This window comes from Corvus moneduloides, chromosome 2, assembly GCF_009650955.1.
Source record: "Corvus moneduloides isolate bCorMon1 chromosome 2, bCorMon1.pri, whole genome shotgun sequence".
NCBI classification, from domain to species: domain Eukaryota; kingdom Metazoa; phylum Chordata; class Aves; order Passeriformes; family Corvidae; genus Corvus; species Corvus moneduloides.
Genome location: NC_045477.1, coordinates 2,797,556 through 2,823,036, shown reverse-complemented (window position 1 = coordinate 2,823,036; position 25,481 = coordinate 2,797,556). Strand labels below are relative to the sequence as shown.

Sequence of the window (25,481 nt, the reverse complement as noted above, 5' to 3'; positions counted from 1 at the left end):
AAAGACTAAATCGGATTATATTTATGGGATTCACCCAGTCCCAAACATCACACAAACGATGCACACTCCAGGCTCCAAGTCGAGCGTGTTGGTAGGATTTGGTCATGTCAAATATTCAGAATATTGTGGCCCACTGAAAAACCCTAAGTGTTGCTACTAAGTTAGAAGCCTCAACAATAAGTAAAGTACCTTATTTTTATTGTTTTATTGCAGGCTTAAAGCCAAGCATGTGCTTTGCTGTGCTGCACTTGAGACTGAACTAGAGAATGTTCAAAGCAGTTATCTCTGCAACTTCACAGCCTATTTTCTGCCCCATAATTCTTTTTACCTCTATAACCTGCACAGGAGTCTGACTACTGCTGCTGAACCCATTTGAAGTGACTTTTGTCACTGAAAGCATTGAAAATGAGAAGTGGCTGGACTGACAGCATAATTTAAAGGCAGTGATTACACAGTGTAACAGGTAGGTGACAGCTACTGGAACTGGAGAACTGATCTGGGTTGTAAAACACTCTCTTCACTCCATACCCAAGTCATCTCTGAGCACAGGAACAAACATAAATAGGAGGAGATTTTAAAGGCACCAAGAGAACCACGTATCTAAATATCAGTGCTTTTAACCTCATAGAAAGCCCAGAAAATCCAAATCCTTCTCAATTCCAGCATGTCTTAAATTCCATCAAGTTCAGCAGCACTACAACAGCACCTGACTTACCCTGGAATCAGGAGATACCTCATCAGTTACAGAAGTAACATTACAGTTACATCTTTTTGAAGAAAAGAACAATGATTTTTGGTATGGCCACACATTAAACAGCTCTTTTTACTTCTGATGTTTTCCCGATTGTTATCAATCAGCTGATTTCTTTCAGGCTCAGGAAGTTAATACAATTTTTTTTCCCCTTCTGGGAATGCAGGGCATAATTAAAGAGCTACTTGGATTCTTGAAAATCTTAACTCCAAAACACAGTTCTCCCCAGGTCCCAGAGCTGTGATGTCCCTGATGGGGCAGCTTTTGCCTGGCTACCTTCCCTCCAGAGCCCAGCCAGGGCTGTGATCACTGGCAACAACTCTGGACCTCACATGCTGGGAACAGCCATCCACGGAAAGAAAAGCAACAGAAGACACCAAAAACCTGGTCTGTCTTCAAAACACCAGCTTAGACACCTACATGATACCCAGCTTTAAATTCCCTCAATTTGATAATCAGGCCCAAGATAATTTTAATCAGTAGCTGTAAGGCCTGAATTTCACTGACTACTGTTTGTCCCATGAAGAGCCAATGGTTTTTATTTACAGTTTTCTGGGTATAGTGTCTGGAATCCCAAGATATTAATTAAGAGTATTTATGAAGTGTTCTTAGTGATAAAGCATGGATTATTTTTTTTCCCCAGCCTAGTATGCCTTTTTAACTTAAGTCTAATAAAACAAGGTCCGACTGAAGAATCACTAATGAAAAAAAAAAGTATAAACAAGTTGAAACAGAACACGTCTCTAGGATTAGGAATTAGAATGGCCCAAAAGAGCCTTTATGTTTATTACTTGGATCAAAGTATCATTATGATAAAAAATATGACCTAATTTTAATGTGAGTGACCTCAGAGTAACCAGCACTGTAAAGTATCATTTTTCTTCGTGCAGGATTCCAAACAAAAATTAGTTACTTTCCTCCTCAGAGAGGACATCTGGACTGTTTATCAATGAGCAGGAATTTGCCTTGCTGCAAAGAGTCTGTGATGTCTCCTCATGTGCACCAGGGGAAAGCTGGGCTTGCAGAGCATCTGCACACCCTGGCAGGCTTTTTCCCCCTGACCCAGCCCCTAGACAGAAGGGCTGAGCACGAAATTTATGGTCTGGGTGATGTGCGCCATGAGCTCACACTTTAGCAGACAAATTAGACGGGCTGCAGTCTGTGCAGCTGTAAACGACGTCCTGCAGGGTTCCACCTGATCCTTTACAGCTTTTCATAAATCAGTACCTACCAGTTTCAGAAGAGAGTCATTAAAAAGAAATCATGGAAATTACATGTTTGCTCAGGGGAAGTGAAATAGAACATTTCTCTCCATCTTTTCTTTGCTCCCCTCCTCTTTCTTTTTTTTTTTTTTTTTTTTTTTTTTTTTGTTTTTTTAACTCTTTTTACTTTGTTGCCTTGACTATGATACACCCTCTCATGTCATCTTCTGACAGTCATGGCAAGATTTTCTATCGGGTTCACCCTGATTTTCTATCCTGTTCACCCTGACTGTGGGCCCCATCTACAAAGTTGTATTTACTGACATGTGGTGCCCCGAAAAAAAAAATCAGGAAGACTCAGTTTGGAGACACAAATTGAACAGTGAGATGCCAGTTACAAAACATCCTGTGGCTGGAAGCTTTCTCTGGATGTGTTCATTACTTTAACAGTTGGAATTAACCTTTGAGCCATCTGCAGTGAGGAGAACTATGGTGCATTGTCATTAGCACAGCTTTTTGTCACAACACAGGAAAAACTTGCTTTACTAACAAGAAAAAACACAGAAAACATCATTACAACCTGGCCCACTACAGCATTGAAAATCTCACCTCTGGTTGGCTGCTGTGTGGGGAGACAAGGAGATACACCTACTTGTAAAATCCAGGAATTGAGACAAAGAATATGAAAATGTCCTGCCACTTCTTCTGCAAATACACAGAGGAGCTGTGCACACACAATGCCAGACTTTGTACTGTAGGAGCCTCTCTCCTTCCATCCCTTCCTCCAAACAGCACAACCAACCTTCAGTTTTTAAAATCTGGACTTTCCTTTCCACAGTCAATTTCTTTTAAAGAGGAAAGCATTTTTTAAAACCAAAAAAAACCCCATAAAGTAATTTCCTGTAGCAAATTTTAGGTAATTAAAAGCTGATTTTGTAAAGTGAAATTGCTCCCTATGAGCCTGGTTGGAACACAAATCCTATGGGCTTTATGATTATGGCAAGCTGAAGCACAGAATTCAAGTCTAACAAGAATTCTCTTTCAAGAGCAAAATAACTCAAAACCATCAGGTGGCACGGAAAGCAAATTTCAGTTTTATCTTCTACAGCAATCAGAGTCATATGCACAAATGTATATAACAGGAAACCAGTAAATAAATGCCATGCCAAGGAGCAGTAGAGTTATTCTGTTTACTTGATTATCCCTGGACCTTAAAGATAAAAATCTTCAGAGTTCCAACTCTTCATGCCCATTTTTAACATGCTCTTAGCAGGCTGTAATTTAGTCCCTAAAGTACAATTCACCTCTTAAGGTGGGAATTTGCATTTCCCCAGGGCTTTCATGTGATGTTTTCATACTCTCCAAATAAGCAGGTCTTGGGCTGCTCCTTGGAGTGAAAGGAGAGCTGGAGAAACGGAGAGGGGCCATACAAATAACCAAAGGGAAAAACAGTGCAGTTGAGGCTGAAAAAATGGTACACCTCTCTAAATGTCAATATTTCTTGTTTCTTAGCTCCATTGTTGCTAAAAAGTCCCGAATTTACCACAGCTTCCTCTAGGATAATAAGCAAATAAAATTTCAACAAAAGTCAGTCCTTCAGTCTTCCCTACTCCTTTAGCTGCCTCTCAGAACATGATTTTCAATATACTTTATCTTCTCAGCATCTTGGTGGGATAATAAATCATATGCCTGGGTGTGTCAATGCTTCTACATTTACTTTTTCCCAACACCAAACCACTAAAGACAAAAAATACCAGCATGCTGCTGAATTTTTTTTTTCCTTTCATAACCCTGCTTAAGCTGTGCTTTTAAGGAAATACAGGCACATTTCCTGGGATGTGTAGCTGCCTGACAGACCCTCAATGCCAACCAGTTATTATTGTTAGGACAGTCTGTAGGCTCCTCAGAAGAGGGAGAGAAAAATGCTATATAAAACTCTTAAAATGCTTAAAATCTAGCATTTGCTGTGGAGAGTTTCCCTTTACGTCTCACTTTTGGCTGCACTGTTGTTGCCTATAATCAAAAGAGAACCAACCCTTGCAGCAGTGTTAGAATAGTAAAGTAAAAAGCAGACCTTTATCTGGAAGCTTCCAGGTGTCCCAGTGCTGATGGGCACACCCTGAAATCAAATTTCTGCAATTTTATAAGGTTAATTAATTAGGATATCTAACAGGCACATCCAATAGGAGATTCAGCTGCCCCAGTAACCCACCCCCAGGTCAGCCCCTTGGAGTTGGTCCAAGGGGCTCTCTGACCCACTTCTTACTGTAGGTCCCCTGCTTGGAATAAATATTATTTATTAATCTAAACAATATTTCAGGGATGTGTTTAGAAGGTCAGCTTATTGTTCCAAAATCTAGGGGGAAAGGACAGGAAAAGTACTGGAGCTACAGCCATCTACACAGCTACAAATACATGAGAAACACATAAAAAGCTCAGGCAGCACCGTGAATTTCTACTTTTGCCACAAGAAGCGCGGCCATGGCTCCGTGCAGCTCCTCTCTCCAGCACTCCCAGTGTGGAATTGCCACCCCCACTAACGAGGGCTCCACGAGCTGAGAGCAGCAGAAGGAAAACACCTCGGGAGTCACTGAACAGCAAAGCCTCCCTTCCCCACCAGGCCACCTGCTGGTCCAGCTGCATTTCTCTTTAAATTACGCAGTACCCAAATTGGCCTGCTGCAAATTCCTGCCCGAGTTTCACCAAATTAGAGGTGCAAAAGTGCCAATAGATGTTTTACTGTCACTGTTAACAGGGAACCCAGCTCACTTCCATCTACTCACTTCGAAGGGACAATGGGTGAGCCGTGCCTGCCCCAGGCTCAGTAATAATGACTGCTGGGGAAATCGGGTGAAAACAGGGCTTTTCTGTCTCTAGCTGAATGAAGTCTCTAAAAATCTCCTCAGTTTAACTCCTGCACAGTCCAAACTATGTTCAGACACCAAGAAGTAGAATTTACTGTATTCCATTTTGTGATTTGTAGTTCAGTTTCTTCCCCCCCCCTCCATAAAGTCACTATTTTATGTTTAGCAGGCTTCAGAGAGAGGGAGAGCTGGAGTTTTAGGTTTACATTACTTGAATTCTTTTAGGGCGAACAGTCTGGGTTTAGGACACAGATTATGTCGTTGCTGGATTTTAAACGAAGCTTAAAATCCACACAGAATCTTGCTCTACACAGCATTTGGCCAAACTCAAACCCCTTTGTTAAGACCCTGACAACATCCAAGGAAAACTGAAATCTCCTTCTCTCTTCCACCCTGGAAGTTCCTAACAAGGAGAAGCAAACAAACAATATTACAGCAGGTCAGCAATATATGTCAAGCATCTGAGGCCTTCTGACCTGAATGGCAAAAAAAGAGAACTTCTCAACAAAATGTTCAGCCAATCTAAACAGTAATTTCATTGCAAATATTTTTGTAAAAACAGAGCTGGAATTAGGCTGCAAAAAGGAGCAAGTCTGAATTTTTTCTTTGCCCTGTTCACTGCTCCTTTTGAGCTTGATTTTCATAAAAATCCTACCAAGCTAGAAGGTAGAGTGTTTCCACCAAATTATCAGGTTTTAAGTGGAAATAAACTTTGTGAGGAGCAAACTTCAAATTGTAAACACTGCCCCTGGATGTCTCAGGATGACACCAGTGAGAGCAGCACAATGAGAGACAACAAAGCACGTGTTTACCAGTGAGCCCTTAAAATCAATTACTCACAAATAACAGCTCTTCCAAAGACTGCTCAAGGAAATTACCTCAACCGGTATTTCAAACAACACATCAAATTTAAGAAAGTCAAGCTAGGATTGTAAACAACTTGCTAATACGTAAAAGAATGTATGAGGAATTAATTATTCATACACAGTTTTTCATCAGGAAGAATACCTGACCCTCACTCCTTAAGTTTTCTGGGGTATATGAAAAGAATTTCAGGTACGATTTTTCTGAAATATCCTGAATTCTCAGGTGTTCTTCTCCCCATCCTTGCAGCACAATTATTTCCTCGTCTCCTAAACATGTGCTTGCAGTGTAAAGAAACAACAGCAGCAATACCTGACACTTTCACTCTACCAAAAGCAAACACAGAAGCAGGCTGGGATTTTTTTGTGCAGACGCCGCATCAGTTTTGCAGTCAGTCAGAGGCCTGGCAGAAATCCAGAATTTCTGAAAGTCATATGTTGGAATTAGAAACAAATTTCAATTTTTTTTCAAGTGCCTTTTTTTTTTTTTGGCAGAGGTCTGTGCACTAACTCGGCTACTCCTTGTTTCATAGGTTCATGAAGACTAAAGGGCTTCAGTTCCCCCTACATCACAGCAAATATGGGAAAGCTGCCACAACGTTTGAGCTGCCTGAATCCCGTGTCACAACCCTGATACCTCAAGATCACACTATATTATGACAGCTTTGAGACACAGAAATGCTTTAGATATATTAAATTACACTCCATGTTTTAAATATATTTTTTGAAATGGCCATGTAAAAGTAAGATTCATATACATAAAAAGGTAATATACATTGTAAATATATATATATATATAAAAATTCAGAATCAGGAATATAAGTAAGAATAAAAAAAAATCATAAATATAAATAAGTGAAAAAAGTGAAATGGATAAAAATCATTTTCACAAGTGCATTTCAGATTTGTAGTGCACACAAAGTGTTTCCAGTTGCATGACTTGGGTTACATGTTTTCCCCTCACAAATGAAACAACAGCTAAAGAGCCATTTCAGCCTCACCAACTTACTCACAGGTGGGTGAAGTGATTCTGACTCCCCAACCCAAGTTGAGAAAAGTTTCCATCTGCTTTGTATCTGTATGAAATGCTCACAAATGTGAAGTAATACACAGTGGACTAAAAAAAAATAAGCTAGAGAGGAAAAATAATGAACTTGATCAAAACTGGAAGAACGATGAACTCACTTCCACCCTAAAGATATCCAAACAACCTAAGGACTCCATTAGAAAAATGAACATCATGTTCAGAAAACAGGAAAGAACAGCAAGACATAAATCAAATAAAAATATCATGAGGTTGAGCTTTAGAAAACCACATGGCTTGTACTGAGTTCTGCTCCTACAGCCCCTTACAGAGCTGGTTAACTCCAGGCAGCCTAAGGGACACAAAAACCCATGTGTCCAGAACCAGTGCAGGTCTTGCTAGCAAGAGCTCAAGGTGGCCACCTGATTAAAAAGTGAATTTTGACAGGTAAGAAAGAAATCAGCCCTACTCTGTACTTTACAAGGAATAGAAAAGGAGCTTTCACGTGAATCTGAGATGAAACACAACACCAGGAAAGGTATTATGAAACGTTTGCTGTGCTGAGGCTACAAAAACCTTTTGTCAGTGTAAGGTTCAAAAGCACATAGAATGGTCTGCAAAGCAATGATCAATAAGGATAAAAACATCCCCTCGGGCATCAAGAAATTATTAGATGCCATGGAGTGGCCTGAAGGGATAGAAAACTTTAAAGGAAAGAGAGAATTGAAGGCTTTGACTCCTCTTCTGTGAGGTATTAGTGTAAAACATGCCTGGGCTGTGGCCTGGAATCAGATGTACAGCCAAGCACATCTTCCAGTGGAGGTCAGTTAACAGCAACCAGCACCCAGAGGACAGGGATGTCCTATGCACCTCCAGAAATATGTTTTTTAAATAGGATACAACAGTGCTGTGACTATTTTAAACAAACATCAGCCCTAAAATCTGTAAGAAGAGACAGGTTTTGCAGCTGCAGCAGACGTCGTCAGGTTAAACATTTTTCCCTGACCGAGGATATTCTGAACACCTACAAGCATATGGTGGGCATCAAGCTTTAGCATTCCTCCAGTAGCACCACAGACATGGCTAAAAGAGAGCTGGGACCTCTATAATTTAGATTAATTGCTTATTATGGGTAGGAGGAGAGGTGGTGTGGGAGTGCTGCAGCCTCAAGTAACAACTGAGAGCAGCCATCTGAGCAGATGGAGTCCCTGGAGCCCTCGGGGCCGAGTCGCTGAGTTCTTTCCCTCTGCAGTGATGTCTGTCCCTCTCTGGCTGCTGACAGCAGAGGAGCACTGGCAGGGATCCCACTGTGTCCCCTTCTCCAGGAGCTGCTCTGACTCACAGCCCTTCAATATCAGTTGCGTATTCCTGCACACAAGGCTATGGCAAGCCCCAAGCCCATTTTAACTCTTGCTTCTCATTTTTCAGCCTCATTTTTCTCTGTCAGCCTGTCAAAAAGGCGGTGCTGAACCTCCGGGCTCAGTCCCTGGCCAGCAGCACCAGTGGCTGTTACCTGCCACCAGTGCCTCTCTGCAGGACACCAAGGGGGTGTGGAGCTGGCTGCAGATTTTCAGCCGTGTCCACGGTTTGAGATTAGTCTAAGGTTTGAGATTAGTCTGCTTTGACAATGGTTACCTGGCACAGGCAACCCCTCATTTGTGTTTTTACATGGTTGTGTTTAAGGACAGCCTGGGTTGGCCTGCAGACACTGACAGAGTGTGAGATGGAGAGATCACGGATCACACATTCCCTGAACTGCAACAAGTTCCTTCCTAGAGGGGAAGGGCTTGGGCTCGTCCATGCTGGGACCCCACAGTGCCCTGTCTGTCAGCAGGGAGTGAGGAGCTGCAGAAAGGCAGAGAGACTGCACTGCTTGGGAATGTGCAGGGATGTGGCAGTGGAAGGGTAATTGGGAAGGAAGCAAGGAATAAAATCCCCTTTGATGCCGCCCTCCTCAGAAATGCGCTCTGTATCAAAGTGAAAGCAGCAGCAGGAGGAGCATTTTACTGAGAGCTCACCTAAAGCAGCTGTGAGAAGTCCCCTACCATGCAGGCAGCCTCCTTCCCTCCTTCCCTCCCCATGAGCAGAGAGCATGGCACTGTGTTAGGGATGTGCAGCCTCTGCCACCCCTCTGCACCAGCACAGAATGGATCAGGAGCAAAGAGAGCATGAGAGAGACAGAGGGGAACAATATCCCACTGTGGAGCTCCTGCACAGAGCCCAGCACGTGGAAACAGTGCTCAGACTGAATTTGGTCTCCATTAGAGGATATCAGCTTCTACTGGCTATGAACAGGTAACCGGAAATTATGGTTTCATGTTGTTTTCAGCTCTGCTGTGGTTCAAATCTGCAACTGGAAGGACAGCAAACAGGGAGCATTTTGCTTCTGTTTGGAATGCAAAATATGCAGCACCGGTTTCTGCAATCAAGCCTCCAAACTCAGACAAGATAGTTACGATTCCCAACTCCCCTATTCAGCAGATTGCTGCAGCATATCCCTATAAAATAATTATTTGCACCAATTGTTTGCCAAATAGGGGTGCAAGGTGTTTGGAAGGAATGTACTTGACTGAGAAAATGGTGTTTAAACAGTTTGGTGTTTTTCCCAAAAATGTGTGGTGTTGTTTTGTTTGGTTGGTTGTTTGTTTTTTTTTCTGTCAACTCCTAGACATAATTGCTTCTGTAAGCATGTGGTTTCCTATGTGTTAAAGACTCACGAAGCAAATTATTGAAACATAACTAGTGTGCAAGCCATCTTCTCTCAATATATAAATTTAAAAGCAAAGCCCATTAGTATGACTGCCTTTCTCCTCCCATCTCTACTTTCTTTTTCTCCTCTCTGGCGTGGCAGTAGGAGGTAATTAGAGTGGTCAGTCTCTAGCTGAGGGTGCAGCACAAAGCTGGGGCCAAGAAGAAGGAGGCAAGGTCCATGGCAGTCGCACAGCAGGCTGCAGGATCAATGCAGTTCTTTCCACTGCCTTTGCTCCTTCTGTGCCTTCCCATTCAATTGCCATGGTGGGAAGCATGCTGCATCTCAAGTAAAGGTCTAACAGGAAGGTCTTCTGTGTTCCCTTTTGAAACTTGCCTCGTGTCAGGCTCTGGTCTCTTGCCCAGTGAAACACAGAACAACCTCCAAGGCGTGGGTCTGAAGCAGCAGAGAAGCAGAGTGCATTTCTTCCTGACTCTGCCTGCTTTGCTGACAGAGGATTTGGCACTAGCATTCATGCTAAAAATAATTTTACATCTTTTGCACCCCTCCAGTAAGAGTATGACATTTTGTGCATTGTACAAACGAATTCTCTTTAACCCTACTTAACTAAAGCTCTTCTTTCACCACATCCTCATTATGCCCCTAGGTGTCAACACACTCTTCAGCTGCTCACTCTCAATGAGATAATTCTTATCTCATCATAGTGATGATGTTTCAGAGCATGTTGAAAACGCAGGATTAAAAATGAAAGTTTTTAATGCAATTAGGAATATTGCACAGGTTGAAAATTAATTCCTAGTTAACACATTGATCTAAGAGGGAGCGTAAGTGCATTTTTAAGTCTGTGAGCACTACAGAAAGCAAAGAAACATTATTCATATGATTAAAGTTAACATGACTTGTCAGAGAAGAGCACAAGTGTATTTGGACCCCATTCAGAAAGATACTTAGGAACGTGGCTGGCTGTAACCTATGAAACACTAAGCACTTAAAACACCACCAAAGAGCAGAAGGAAAAGGAAGATCACATGATGGCCAAATCTGCCAGCTGTGCTTTTCTCATAAAACTCTGCTCAATTCTACAATGGGTTTCAAAACCTTAGAATAAAAATCTTTCACAAATTGGATAAATAATAGCAAATAATTAATAAAAACAACAGCAATAATAAAACCAATAATATTAAATCCTTCTCCCAAAGGGATAGTCCGGAAGCATTCTGTATCCTTAAAGATTACAAACAGCTACAGTTAAAGGGTGAAGAGGCAGCAAAGAGAGCAAACAAATCCTAATTACAGGAGATGAAGGAATCAAAGAGGTTCATGAGCAATGTAAGATCTACTATGTCACCTTGCCGCCGCGTTGGTGATGATTTTCAGACTGCTGGGGTTACGGATCAGCTTATCCAGGATGCTGACAATCTGCTCAAACTTGGGTCTGTTGTTTCTGTCTTTCTGCCAGCAGTCCAGCATCAGCTGATACAAGGCAGCTGGGCAGTCCATGGGAGGTGGCAAGCGGTACCCTTCATCCACAGCCTTAATCACCTGCACAAGGAGAAAAGTTTGTGGAAACTTAAAGGCACTTTACACCAACTTGGTTTTTATCAGCTCTGTGAGCATTAACGTGGACATTCTGAGTTTAAACAAACGTGTTTATTCACTAATTGCCTTGTCATGCAATGCCTCTCGTTTATCTGCAAAGTAAACCAGGCAGTAGATTAGGCATGCAGAAAAGGGAGTTAAGATGCAGTGTGTGACTTTGAAGAAGGTGAGTGTGTGCAAAGGATCTCAAAAACTCACACTCCGTTCAACTGAATCCATAAACAAAAGCCACAGTTAGAAAGTGCTTGCTTAAGTATGCCAACCTTCAAAAGGTCTTGAATATCTCTCCTCTGATCATCCTTAGCAACACATGCTTTCCACATCCTCCAGTGGACACTGGAGTCCAAAAAAAGTCAGAAAAAAGCAACCTTTCCACATCCTCCAGTGGACACTGAACTCGTAAAACAACAGAAAAAACACCTTTCCACATCCTCCAGTGGACACAACTCAAAAAAACAACAGAAAAAACAACCTACCCTGCTGAAAAATCAACCTGCCCACTAACGGGACATCCTGAACCAACAGACGAAAGGTCTCGTGGATGATCTCACAGGGCCACAAAATGTTTTTAAAACTTACATCACAGACACCTATACACTTTCTGTTAGTGTTATACAATTCTTGTATAACTTGCCTAGATTGATAAAATTTGTCTAGATTGTCTATAATTTTTCCAGATTGACACACACATAAACAAGAACAGTTTAGAATTTACGTTGTCCAGAAGTTGTTTAATCCAGCCTTTTCACTAGAGTCTAACACCTCTTGATCAGGCCTACAGGATCTATTGCACCATGAATAAAAAACCCCAATGCATTCAAAGTAGAAAATTACAAAGCCGTACTCTGTTAATCTTTCCTTTTTATCTGGATCAATTAATTGAAAAGCAGAACAAACTATTCTGAATCAGAACAAGGACAAGAGAACAGTTAATGGTTTAAGCAGCCATGAAGGAGAGGCACATAAATAGGTTAATCCTTCTGTTTCTGATTTTAATGGGATATTATTAAAGGCATTCCACTAACATATCAGTCTGCACGACAGGATACATTAACCTCCACAAACAATAGAAAAAACATTCATTACCAATTAAAAGAAATGCATTGTTTTCTGCAGAGACTTGGGTTGCAGAGGTACCAATTTAAAGGAAGTTTTCTTCTCCTTTTCCTTGTTTAACATCAAGTAGTACAGAAAATGTTTAACTACAACTGTGTTACTGACTTATTTATTTTAATTCAGGACTTGTAAAAATATATATCAGTTCCTTGGAAAATCTATTTGTGTGAGCGACTGCACTCCATAAAATTTGGTTCATAAGTAACTCCTGTGGAATGAATCTAAAATTAATAAAACAACAGAAGAAGAACCCAAAACAGATATAATGAAAATCTTCTTTGGAGAAATGTTATGCTTCTTTAAAAAATGGGGAGACCTCCATTAATCATTTGGATTGCAGGCTTGGACAGTTTACTAATGTTACAAAGAAACCTGTATTGGAAGTCTAATCAGATCACTCTCCTTCTCTAAATTATCCATTGATTACTTCCAGAAGCATTTTGGTTTCATTAAACTCTTAGCAGAAATTCTTTGCTTCTCTTTTTCACAAGTGCCAAGAGCAATTTATTCAGTGGATTTGACATTTACAGAAAATTTCTATAGAATATTATACCAGTGGAACCAAAGGGGATCAACAGAAATTTAGGAGGGTTTTCTAAAAACGAACTAAAGAATGTAAAAGGCAGTGACCTCACTGCAGTGGAATTGTTTGCATCATCTTACAGGAAACCACCAATGGGATAAAATTCTCTACTCTGCTCCTTCAGAGGTCCAAAGCACTCTGCTATAAAGATGGTGGATTTGTTAAGTTCCAATGAACTTTTACTTAACCAGGGAGATGCAGAGATTTTCATCTCTCCACCTTATTCAATGTCACCATCAAAAACTCAGAGCCACTCAGTCTCATCATGCTTGGCTTCCTTCCACAGCTTGATTCCTTACTCTGAGAACTTCCTTAATCTGAGAACCTCAGATAACAGTTTACTCACATCCTGGTTGGACATCTCCCAGTAGGGTCTCTCCCCATAAGACATCACCTCCCAGAGGACAATCCCATAGCTCCAGGCATCACTGGCTGACGTGAACTTCCGATAGGAAATGGCTTCTGGAGACGTCCATCGGATGGGAATCTTGCCCCCCTGGGAGCAAAACAAAACCAAAGAGTCCATCTGACTGTCCTGCAACAAATATGATTTTGTGTGGTTGATTATTTTATCTCTGAGATTCTCAGTTATCGTGATATTGGTGTGAAAAAAAACCCCAGTGTAAGCTGGAAAACGTTGCTGCCATTTACCATGGGAGCAAAAGGGAGAGTAAAATACATTTCAGTGCAAAATCTTCTGATATCTAGTAGGTTTACCACAGATTTATCTATATACAGTATAGATATCCAGGACAGGATACATACTTTATACACATACATACATATATACATATATATATATATATATCTAAAATGTGTAGCATAATTTGCACAGATAAGAGTGAATGGTAAATCAAGACTGGTTGATTTTCAGTAATAAAATGTTTGGAAACTGGCACAACAGTCATGCAGCATTAAAGGTGAAAAACCCAGTCCAAGGTCCTTGCTTATAACCCAAGGTCCTTTTGCACACCACAGGAGGGCTGGCTTTGGCTGATTTTAAGGCACTGAAGTGAATTCCCTGTTGGTGTGGAACCTGCATGGCTTCACCTCTTTTCACCCCATGTTTTCTAGGACATTCAAGGAAAATGAGGGGCCATGATGCTGCTCTGTTTCACCAAAGCCAAGCCTCCAGCTGCACAAGGCAGTGACTGTGACCACAAGCACAAATTTCCCATTCCAAAGCTCCCTGAGACAGTCACAGAAAGTCAGATGCAGATGGGTCATCTGTGCAGAGGGAAGAGTGCACATATGTCAGTCGGGAGAGCGGCCTCGGACATTTTTTACAGTCATAAGAGAAGCAAGCTATCGTTAAATGACAAACTTGAAGAGAAGTGAAGCTACCAGTACAATTAACATGGTAGTTAGGGGAACATCTCTCTCTGGTCATGGCCACCACCTGGTGCTGTAGGTCAAATTAGTAAAATGCACACAAAGAACCTCAGGCTGAGTTTCTAAAATGAGAGAATTAGAGGCAAGAGACAATTCCTGGTGATACCATCTTTGACAGAGGTTTTTGAGAGTCACACATGAGAAAATAAAGTTCTAAAAGAGAGCGCTGCAAAACTTGTTCCTGAAGACAATTCTGGAGTGAATGTGTTTTGGTACAAAAAGCTGTGAGAGTTTAAAGTTATTTCCAGTTATGCACAACACGTACAGAATATATTCTGAAGATTTCACACCAGACCAGCTCTTTGCAGTGCTTCTGACACCCTCATTATACTCCAGTCACACACCTCTCCTCACAACCATCGTGTGGGAAGAGTGCTCTTACTTCCACTGAGTAACCAGCAAGAAAAAAAGATTTAAATATATTACTGCTTTGCCTACACTTCCATAAACTGTTCCTGCCCTGAAGGTAGCTATACAGTCACCAGCTTTAGACTGACTATCTAGGTTAACAACAGAAATGCAGGCATTCGTGTTAATTAGAAACCTAAATACAGTCTAAAACTGTTGGGGAAGATGGAACAGGAAAACCTTGGAAATATGATTGCCTGACAAAAGATTTTGGGAATATGAAAACTACAGGCAACATCGAAATGAAAGCCACTTTTGAAATACCAGGTCTTAGTTACTGAACAACTAGAAAACAATGGTATGGCCACTGAAGATAATCCCCTCTTGATGGAACAATACCCTCTGCTTGCAAACAGGTCCAAGGGTCAGAGCAGACCCTACTAGCTCAGCAGAAGGGGTCCAAAGAGTAGTTTTTAGAAGTTAAGATGTAACACTCTATGGTAATATAAGAACTCTTATAGGCTGTATGTAAATGCTATAGGATTTGTATCTTGTATTAGATTGGTTAGTGACAATTAGAATATTCAGTACAGAAGATGATTTATTGTATTGTAACCAGGACTTCAGACACTTCTCTATTCCTCTCTTCCACTTCTACTCTTACTTCCACTCTTGCTCTTACACCCTCTCTCTCTCTCTCACCTGCTTACTCTCTTGGGCCTGCTCAGAGCTGAGTCTGGCAGCTCTGAGCAGTGCCCTTATACCCAAGCCCTTTACAATAAACCGACTGTGTCCCAAGACCTGCCTATAGAGATCTCTCCATCCGTCTCCGTCCCGACCGAACCCGCCCGTAACCTACATAAAACCACTGAAGCATCTTCATTTTCATGGCTAATATTGCACAAATTAAATTAAGTATAAACAACACAGGCAGGCCTGACTCAGACTACAATTTAGACCGCCAAAATGTCACTAGATATGTCTTACAGGCTTGCCAAAGGTCAGGGAGGGAATTATCTTGGCATGTGGTTTTCATGGATCCCATTCTATTTAGCAGAGCTCCCTACCAAAAGACAAACCTTCATTTTCCACACAACCCTTAAAACTAGGTAAACACCGAATTAACGTATCACTTGTGGACCAGCAAAGAGGACACAGAAAATAAACTGGAGTATTTGAAACCACTGTTATATCACTGAAGCCAGATGAAGAGTCTCTCTGTCTCTCTCTTGGAAATTTAATCCATTAGATGATGTTCTTTAGTCACAAAAAGTACATTGTATTTTCCATGCATTATAACTTTATTCACAATTCCCAGTGCTGCTCCAGAACAGCACCAAGAACATAAAAATGACTTTGTTTTTCTCATACTCAATTAATAAGCAATACTATACTCCCTTTACAAGTGTCCAGGGGCCCTCAGTGAGTCCAAGGCCCAGCCAAGAAACAAGGAAAGCTCTCCTGTAGCCTTGTGTTTTCACAACAAATCCACTTACATTTTTAGATGTGAGGCTGATAAAGAAATCAATCTCTCTGTTTTCTATGCTAGTAGTGAACTTTGGTTTTCAATAAAGAATGTCAATCCTGGGGGAAAGCTGTGTCCTAAATCTACACCAACACAAACCCCACCACCACGAAGAGAAAGAACTTCCTAATCAGGCATCTCCCACTTGTCCCACAGGCTCAGCAGACTGACACAGCTGCAAAGCCAAGGTGCCCAAGGCCTGCCCAGCAGACCCACATAAATAGTAACATTTTTGAGTTTTCAGAATATTGCTCCCTAAAAATCTGAATTTCCATGGGTCACTTTTGTAGTTTCATGTCAAGATAGGGAAATGCAGCCCTTCTTGCTGAACCCTAGAGAAATAATGGCCAGGTGCCACACAGAAAAATGTGCTCATGGCTAGAATATGAGCACTTTAGACAAGGGCAAGAATTTCATATTTGATAGAAGGTCTTTATAATCTTATGTAAAAAGTCATTTATGCAATTGGAGAAATAGATTTGCAAAAAAAAAAGAAAAGGTAATTAATTCCTCTCCTAACATTTTGGGACTGCTTTATTGCAGGAAGATTAGAAACTCAATGAAACAAGTTTTTAAAGCTTTGCTTTACTGAAAAAGGAAGGTACAGCAACCCCAGATCCGCATTACAATGAGTGTGTGTCAGTGCCTCTCCAATTTTCTTTGCTAAGCCTCAGCTGTAATCCTATATACCTGCAGATACACATAGCATTACCATAAATAAGACAAAAATATTAATTAAAATGTAATTAAAAAAAGACATCAACTGCCACTGAATAGAGTCTAAAAGTGTAATTTTGGTATTCTGCTCCCCAGTTTGTCATAAAAATGTCTTATAATTATTTTTAAAAAGAGATTTTGCTGACTCTTTTTTTGGAATAGTTTAAGAACAAGAACAACGATATATTTACTGACTATTTTCTGAAGACAAATACAGCTTTAATATATTTTTTTCATGGTCTCCCTTCAAGGGTGTGCTTATCATAAAGCCAAGCCCCCTGAATTTGAGTAGAAAGACAGCTTTGGTGCTAGAAATTGTAGGGGTTTGTTATTACAGCTGAAAATCCCAGGCAGTCTAGGTCAGAGAACCTCTCTCAGGGTTTGAAATCAGTGAGCCAGCAGTAACCAAAGTTTTATCTTCTGTGGATGGAGCTGCTATTCCTGCAGTATAATTCATCTAAGGTCAATGAAGTCCTCAATTTATTTCCAGCACGTCTGGCACTCCAGCACAAGGCAGCTGTTTCCAGGACTTCAGAACCCATTCCAATATTCTGATTTATAATCTGTTACAGGGTGACAGCCACAGGCACCTAAGCCACAGGCCCGGGGAGAAGAGAATCAAGAAAAATGGACTCTAACTGAATGACTAGAAGGACTTTGCAGAAAAAGCCGAAGATAAAAGTCTGACATCCATTCATTATGCCAGAACTTAGGACAGTTCAGGAGATATCTTACTGCTACAGAACAAGACAGTTTCATGTGAGTGAGATGAGCCTGACTTACCTTCTTACACACCTGAAAATTATCTGATGCTGCTTGTCAGTCCCTTACTAATGAATATTTTTATATTGAAATTATCTCCTCCTAGAGTAGTCAGTGATGACAGAACACTGTTCCTCTCCCTTGTGCTTATCAGGCAAGAGAATTTATGGGGTTTTGTTTCCTTTCTTGCCACACCCTTCAATACACTCAGAATGTATCACTGTGCTTTTGCATATATAGGGAAAACACAGCTGATTTTTGTCCAGCATGGGCTGCATTTACATTAAAATGCCATGAACACTGGTGATGTATCTATGTGCTTAAATAGTCAAAGTTCATCTACTGATTACCCAAATATTGTCTTTGAGAGATACAATTACGGTCCCTCTACAACTGTGATGGCTTAAATTCACTTCCACTTCATACTGTGTCGTTAGTCCACCCACTTGTCATACAGACATTGAAAAAATAATAAGGATAAACCAGATCCATTTGACAATGACAATCGTAATACAATCTCGGTGCTTCAATTAGAAGTGAATAGATATGGAGAATGTAGATAATTACAGCACATCCCCTCAGGCACAAAGACTCTGTAAAAAACAAAAAAATCCCAACAGCCAGTCAGCCTGATTCACATACTGGCTTCTGCTTCTGTAAGCAGGCAGAGCCCCTAGGCTGCCAAAGGCCTTTTGTGGTATCAAGGCAGTGACAATAATCCAGGAGGTAAAAAAATGACCCTGTCAGGCAGGAAAGTTCCTTACAACTCCTGATTCGCCGTATTTCACACATGCAGTTGTGATCTTTGCATTGTCCTTCAGGCTTCTTGTACAATAGCAGGAATATCACAGATTATGCATTGATATATAAAGGGCTACATAAATTATTGATATATAAAAGGATACATGTTCATAGCCTTTATGCAAAGCTTCAGACACGGCTTCTGAGAACAGCACAACGTAAAATTTCACCCAGGCAGTGGTGAGCAGTGAAAGCCTCGCTGGGCTTCTTGAGGGTAGATCAAGCCTGACTTGCAACTATGATTTAAAGCAGTGTAATCATTCTCAGGCTTTGACATTTACAGGTGGAAAATAGAGGTAGAAAAGGAGCCTAAATAGATAAAGCTAACTCTAATCTTTGCAGCTAACTCTGTAAATTTCCCTAGTACCATGGATGCTACATGGAGAACTGGGAGTAGGAGGAGATGGAGGACAGGAGGACATTAATATAATACACACTCTGTAATGTTTGAACTTGCAGTTATAATTTAGATTTTTTTGGGTCTTTTTAAATAGCTTATAAAGCACTTGTCATCCTTTAGTTTTAAAGACATGAAATAGTTTGGGGACAATGCCATTATTAGGCACGAAACAGTTTGAGATGATGCCATTATTTTAAAAAGTGGCACTATCTTTGTCTTGGCTTTGTCCTGTAATTAGTGCTAAGAGCAGCCTAGGAAATGGTCCTGTGTTTTGTGAAATGGGCAAGCAGCAGGAGCATGAACGCTCAGCTCTCTGCCAGTGGACTGAAGCTCTGTTTCACATCTGTGGTCCCCATTTTTTTCAGCTGGGGATCAAGCATCCCACCTGGAAACACTCCCTTGACATGAGCATAAGATTCATTTTGAAGAAAAAGTGAGCAAAAAAAGATGACTATCACATAGCCTTCTTGTTCTCTCAGAGCCAACATGTGGCAGAGGAATATTCACAGCAACAACTCTTGAAAAAAATTTAGCTTTGTCCTAAGTTGTATTTGAAAGTTTTAGTTATGTGAGCATCTTCCTGCAGCAGTTTGCATACACACCACAAACGCCAGATGGAGTTTACTGAACACAGATGATTACAAAATAGTTTCTTTCCATCTGATTTCACTATCTAACTGCAAATAGGCAGGTAGGCTCAGAAGACAGGTGGCAGGAGGAGAGTAAGAGCAAATTCATATGGAACACTCACACAAAACATCTGTGCACCCTGGCTTGTCCAAGCCACCCACAGACATGTCACTGATGTGATGGCTTCGTTTTCAGGGAGGTGCACTTTCCTAATAAAAAGCTCTGCAGTTTGATGGGGAGACAGAATTTTTTCTATCCTAAGTTAACTAGGAATTAAGTAGGACTTGAATTCTCAGCTCTTAATGCAAGCACACAAAATGCCTTTACTGAATTATAGATGATTTGCATGCCCAGATCAATTTTGAAATAAGAGAATTGAACTTTGAAGCCTGTCAGAGGTGTGTGCCCAAGCAAAGAACACGTGTTGGGTGTGGGATGAGAAATTGAGAAAGGAGATGTTAACAGAAAGGTCATGTGTAAGAAACATGGGATAAATATGCTATGCCTAGTGCTGTGGATTAGGATCCTGTTTGGGCATCACATTTAAGGGAAATGTAGTGAAGTTGAAAATAATCTGAAGGAGACCAGCAAGAACAGTAAGTTTGGGAAAAATTCTTAGAAAATAAAAGAGTGGACCGTTTTCTATTGAGGAACTCTTGCATTCCAGGAATATTTCTTTGTTAATGCTGTGACTCTACTGAGAATGAAAATTGCTTTCTCCTACTGATTTCTCTTTATGTTAACCATGAGAGATCTCTGCAGACAGTTTTCTAAAGTGGTATATATTGCATATTTCTAACTACATGACAAAGTTTATCAGAGGGCAAAGAAAACACTGAAAGGTCAAGTAAAGAATAGAGTCTTTATGCCTGGTAAGTTATGAAGGTATGATTGATAAATACGTATCTATTAATGTATGTGTATATAATGTGTCAGAAAACTGCCGGGATTTCTTTACTCATTTCTCACATGTTATTTTATTTCAATCATGGAGAAGGCAGCATGTAAACTACTAAAATCATTGATTGCTCCTGTCAGTGCTCAGGAATGAAGGAAAACTTAGAAAACCCACATGAAGGTCGTGCTGATACATTGTAATCTGGTTTGTACCAGTGAAGATGAGGTGATTACTATGAGCAAAGCAAATTACGCTTGACTAAGATACTGGATATTAATGTCACTTTGTCTAAAGTTAACAAAATTCCCTTTAAACAGAATTCAAATGAACAATCAGATCTCCAAGTGTAATACACATATATACAAACAGCCAAAGGCTTCCACAAAAAAATGGAAGTGTTATTCAGGGTGATAATCAGGTGTGCATTTTTTTGTTTTAATCAAGTTTTTACTCAGTTAGAGGTACAAGAGCAGGTATAAATCATACAGCCTTGCAGAACAGTGATATCAGTATGCTGCAACCATACATGTGTCCTGTCATACTAGAAAACACACAAAAATTTGATGGGTAGGATAATTTTTTTTTTTTCCTGTGTGGGAGCTAAACCAGCAGTGCAACTAAAACTTCTCAAAGTACACATGAGGTCTTAAATTATTGTGTGCCAAAAGAACTCAGGGCTTAATTGTGATATTCACTCCTTTACACATCCAGAAGAAAGAAACTGAGCCAAGGATTTTGCATAATTTAAGAAAAGTAATCTACCAACACAAACCATACTTTCTGCCTTCTATTTTCTCTGAGACATGAATTAAAAAATAACTGTGATGAGCTTCTGGTTTATTGAACATCTCTGGCCATACAAGACTGCAACACAGCCTCAGGGATCACCAGATTTCAGCCTTTGTCACAACCAACAAGAATTTTAAAAGGGTAAAGAAACACAGGAACTCACCCTTGTGGTGTAAGCAGCTTCTGGGTCATCCTCCAGCACACGAGAGAGACCAAAATCAGAGACTTTGCATACCAGGTTACTGTTGATGAGGATGTTACGAGCAGCTAAATCCCGATGGACATAACCCATATCCGACAGGTACTTCATGCCAGATGCGATCCCTCGAAGCATGCCCACCAGCTGGATCACTGTGAACTGGGCATCGTGCTTCTGGAAAACATTGGAAATGTCATGTCAGGGATTGCTCATGTTCCTCCTTGCACAGACTTTTCTATAAATACCCTGGAAGCTCCTCAAATGAAGAGCTCGTGAGTCAGGCATTGTGATTTACGTGCCACACGTGGAACCATGTTGATCTCCCAATCAGCTGAGGGAAGGGGACAGATTTGCAATTCAGATAAAAATTCATTTTTCCCCTCTTGCTGTCAGCAGATTTTTAATTTCCTAGATGGGACATGTGTGAAAGCAGCACATAAATCTAAGTTGTGTGTGCTCCTGAGACTAGAGTGTCAGAACATTAGAGAAACAGATGTCCAACTTCCCTGAAAGGCCACAGGATTTTTTAGTGAAAATCCAAGCCTTCCCCAATGGCCTAAGGAAAGTTTTCTATTACACAAGAAATTGATTTAACAAAAGCAAATGCTGATCTGAGTCAGTGGCTTTCAAATTCCATTAGTTTTAAACTAATTCCTTAAAATTTTCCTCAACTTCAGGAACATAGAAATTACTGAAACACACTGTGACTTAGCCTCGAAACCACTGGTTGCATATATTTCTAATCATCTACTTCCGGGCATAATTTACATCTCCCAACTCTTACTAATCCTTTTTGTTAACATCTACTTTTGATATTGATATATGGATATACAGACAATAGGACAGCAGTTTGTTGTAGTGCAGCTCCCAAACGAATTCCCCAGTGCTGTAAATGTATCCTCATGGGCAGCTCTCCAACTCCTCATGCTGCTGCTTCTGGAATTTTATTAAATGCAGGGGAGCTGGCTCTGCCACATGAGGTGATCTGACATGAATCAGTCTGCCAGACTGATTGAATCCATTTTTCGTTTTTGATTAGGGTACTTGGGGGTGATATTAGCACTGTAAACATTAGACAAATATACGGCACAGTGGATGCTTGAACAGTTTCTCAGAATTCCCCTTCATGAAGAAATTAATTATTTTAAAAGATTCTTAGCAGTTTTCTGTCCCTCTTTTTTTATTAGAGCCAACCCAAGAGAATTTACATAGATTCTGGAAAAGATTTAGCTAAAAACCAGAAGGTTTCTAACCACGAACAGAATCAGATGCTCAGAGAGCCTTTCAATAGCAATGGGGAAAGCAAACAAAGTAGTTTTCAAAGGCATTTATAGAAGGGGTTATATGGCCCAAGTTGCCTGTGATATTAATGAGTCACAAGGTTCTTATCTATGTTTCCACACAAGAGTAGTAAAAAAAAAACCCAAAATCACACTAAAGTGAAAGAACAAGCTGAACAACTGCTCTGTGCAGTCAGAAATTGTTCTCCTTTCCTCAGAGCTCTCCTCAAGGATTTCAAGCCTAAACAAAAAATATATATAGTTCAGTACAGAGATATTTCATTCAGCTCTACTGACACATTATTTATATGTATTTTACATGCTCCAGTAGACACCATAACATATATAGTACATAGTGAAACTAAGGTTGACAATATATCCCCTTTTGGGGTTAAACGTCTAGTTCAATGTTATGAATTTGGGGGATAATGTCATTCAACCATGGCAGAACCAAAGCAGTCTCCCAGCCAAAGCTGAGTTTGCCCTAACAAATTAAAATTAAACCAGTGTTTCCCCTCAGATGGGATTTCATTTCTCCTGCACTCCTTGTTTTGCCACAAGTAAATCTTGGTGACACAGGGAGCGTTTTAATTTTTTTAGGCTCACTACCAACTTTGACAGAAAACAAAGATAAATCAGCCACAGCATTAGTATGTCTAAGGTTGGGAAAAGAAAACAGGCCAGTAGACTTTGCTAGCTAAACATTTCTAACATCCTCAGGTATGGGGCTATTCTCTCACGTTTTCATTACTGATAAAATTTCCACAAATCCATCCACTTAAAAAATCTCTTGCTTAGACATAGAGGATGCCAACTAATAAGCGTAACTGCATTACAGTCACAATTCAGCCTCCAGAAAAACAATTCTCATTTTTATGCTCCAGAATGTTTTGTTTTGTTCATTTTTAGTAGATGTGACATACTAATGAGACCAAAATTGTCTTAATTTTGGAAAAATGCTTACTGCAAATGGACCAGCAGATCCCTACGTGGCTTTCTGGGCACATCACGATACACACAAACCCAAATGGAAATACAGAATTATCAAGCAACAAGAGCTGATGATGAATCAGTGTAGAGTGGCAGAAAATCGCTAACAAGTTCAGAACAAGAGGCAGTTGAGCCCCATTTACTTTCCTATTGCACTTACTCGTAGGAAGCTGTCCAAGGAACCATTTTCCATATATTCAGTAACAATCATAACTGGTTTACCTGCAAACAGAGCACAGGGGTCAGGTTTTTTAAAGGAATACATTGGAATACAATCAGCAAACCCAGGCATTTCAGGAATGTGTCCAAATCTTCCTAACCCCAAGAATAATTTTTACATTTAGAAAGGAAGCAAAAGATGCACAGGCAAACCAAGGCTGGGTGCAGACAAAGATGGCAAATGCACAGTAAAACGCAGGGCACTGGGAAGAGAAGCAGAGCTGTAAGATGGGCATTCCCTCCTTCCAGGCAGTCCTGCCTCCCTCTCTGCTGGGATCACCGACAGCACAAACCTGGACACAGCTGGGACCTGAACATGCTGCACTCACGGGGCAAAAGCAAACTCTAAGGAAACAGCCCTTGAAAAGCCTTTAATATCATCCAAAACTCATCCACACATATTCAGCCCAGTTCTTGAAACCATTCCTTCCACCCCAGAGTATTTTGTGACACACCCAAGATTTTATATGCAGCTCTGACATGCTGGAGAGAAACGAATGCAAAAATTAACGTGATGATGGTGAAGTTTTCAGACCAAGGTCATTGCCCTGCGAGTATTTTACCATCGTATGGATTTTATTATTTCATAATATTTACTAAAGCTTTGCTTATTTTCTCTTTGTGGTAAAGTTGGGTAAGAGCATGAAGTTATTTAGGGAGATGAATTATTATTGCATATAAAATGCAGGAAGGCATCTGACCATAAAAGTAGGACGAAGGCCTGCATATTGTATAGTGGGCACGGTGAAATTTTAGCTTTTAAAATTGAACAGCATGGGGCTTGATAAAGGCACCTGGTTTAATTAAGAACAAGAAAGCCATTAAAAAAGCCAAGTAAATGGTAACAACTCCTTTTTTGTTTGCTTTTCAAAAAAATACAGCTTCTACCAAATGGAAATCTTAGAAGAGAAATAGTAATTTCAAAGAATGAGTTTAGTATGAGAAGAAAATTATGCATTAATGGCTTCAAATGTCTTCTTTCTGTGGCAAAAACGGTGTGTTACACTGTGGGAGTCACACTAATGAGTAATTGACTGTCATCCAATGACCAGGAGGAAATACTGTATGCACAATAATAATATTGAATGATACAGGAGATGATACAGACACAAGATCTAACAATGGAAAAGCTTGAAAAACCTCTATTTATGCTTAGTCTTGTTAGCAAGAAATACACAGATAAAGTACCTTAATTACATTCTGTGTGTAACATGAATACGAAGGGATTTCTGGGAACACACACAAGATGCTGCTGGACCTTTCAAGTACAGAGCTATCCAAAACTTTCTATGATAAATCCATGTGCTTTGCCATGCACTTTGAATCCAAGAGACAAGTGCCTGGCTTCTGTACAGACTCAGGCAATTTTACAAGACTTATCAGAAGAACTTAAATTAGAGTAAGAAATATGTCTTCCAAATTATTACAGCAGCATCTTCCTGCCTTCCTTACCCACACTCCAAAAGCCTTAAGTGCAGGGTCTCACTCTCTTTCTGTTGGAAACGTGCCCATAACAAGAAGCACATGCTCTGAAGTTTTAAAAGAACCCCCTACATCCATTTATCAAAGCATGGCCCTTTATAAATGATAACAAGTTGTGTCAACAGTGTTGCCCAGGTTTATTATAATAACAGGCTACAAATTGCTGTAAATTATTAGTAAACTAAGCAGAACATGCATGCTGGTTATTAAGATTGCTGCCTATAGTGTGCCCAGAAGGGTAGGGCAGCAGCTGGGAAAAGCAGGACAGAAATCCATGAGGAGCAGAGGAACAACTCTGCACTGGAGCAAGGCTGGAAGCCTGAGGTGGTGATTGATT

General features: G+C 40.4%; 1 protein-coding gene across 6 annotated transcripts in view; it reads right to left on the bottom strand.

Moving 5' to 3' along the window:
• The window catches only part of EPHA3 (EPH receptor A3), a 186,785-nt gene that overhangs the window by 5,727 nt on the left and 155,577 nt on the right, over positions 1–25,481 (bottom strand). For 3 of the 6 annotated variants that reach the window (XM_032095521.1, XM_032095483.1, XM_032095492.1), the window contains exons 12-15: positions 23,604–23,665; positions 21,138–21,347; positions 13,059–13,247; positions 10,763–10,956 (exon numbers count right to left, since the gene is read on the bottom strand). In XM_032095521.1, coding sequence (XP_031951412.1) covers positions 10,763–10,956; positions 13,059–13,247; positions 21,138–21,347; positions 23,604–23,665 — 655 coding nt within the window. Of the gene's footprint in view, positions 1–10,758; positions 10,957–13,058; positions 13,248–21,137; positions 21,348–23,603; positions 23,666–25,481 lie in introns of those variants that run through there. The other 3 variants (XM_032095503.1, XM_032095511.1, XM_032095530.1) reach the window with 2 other exon arrangements.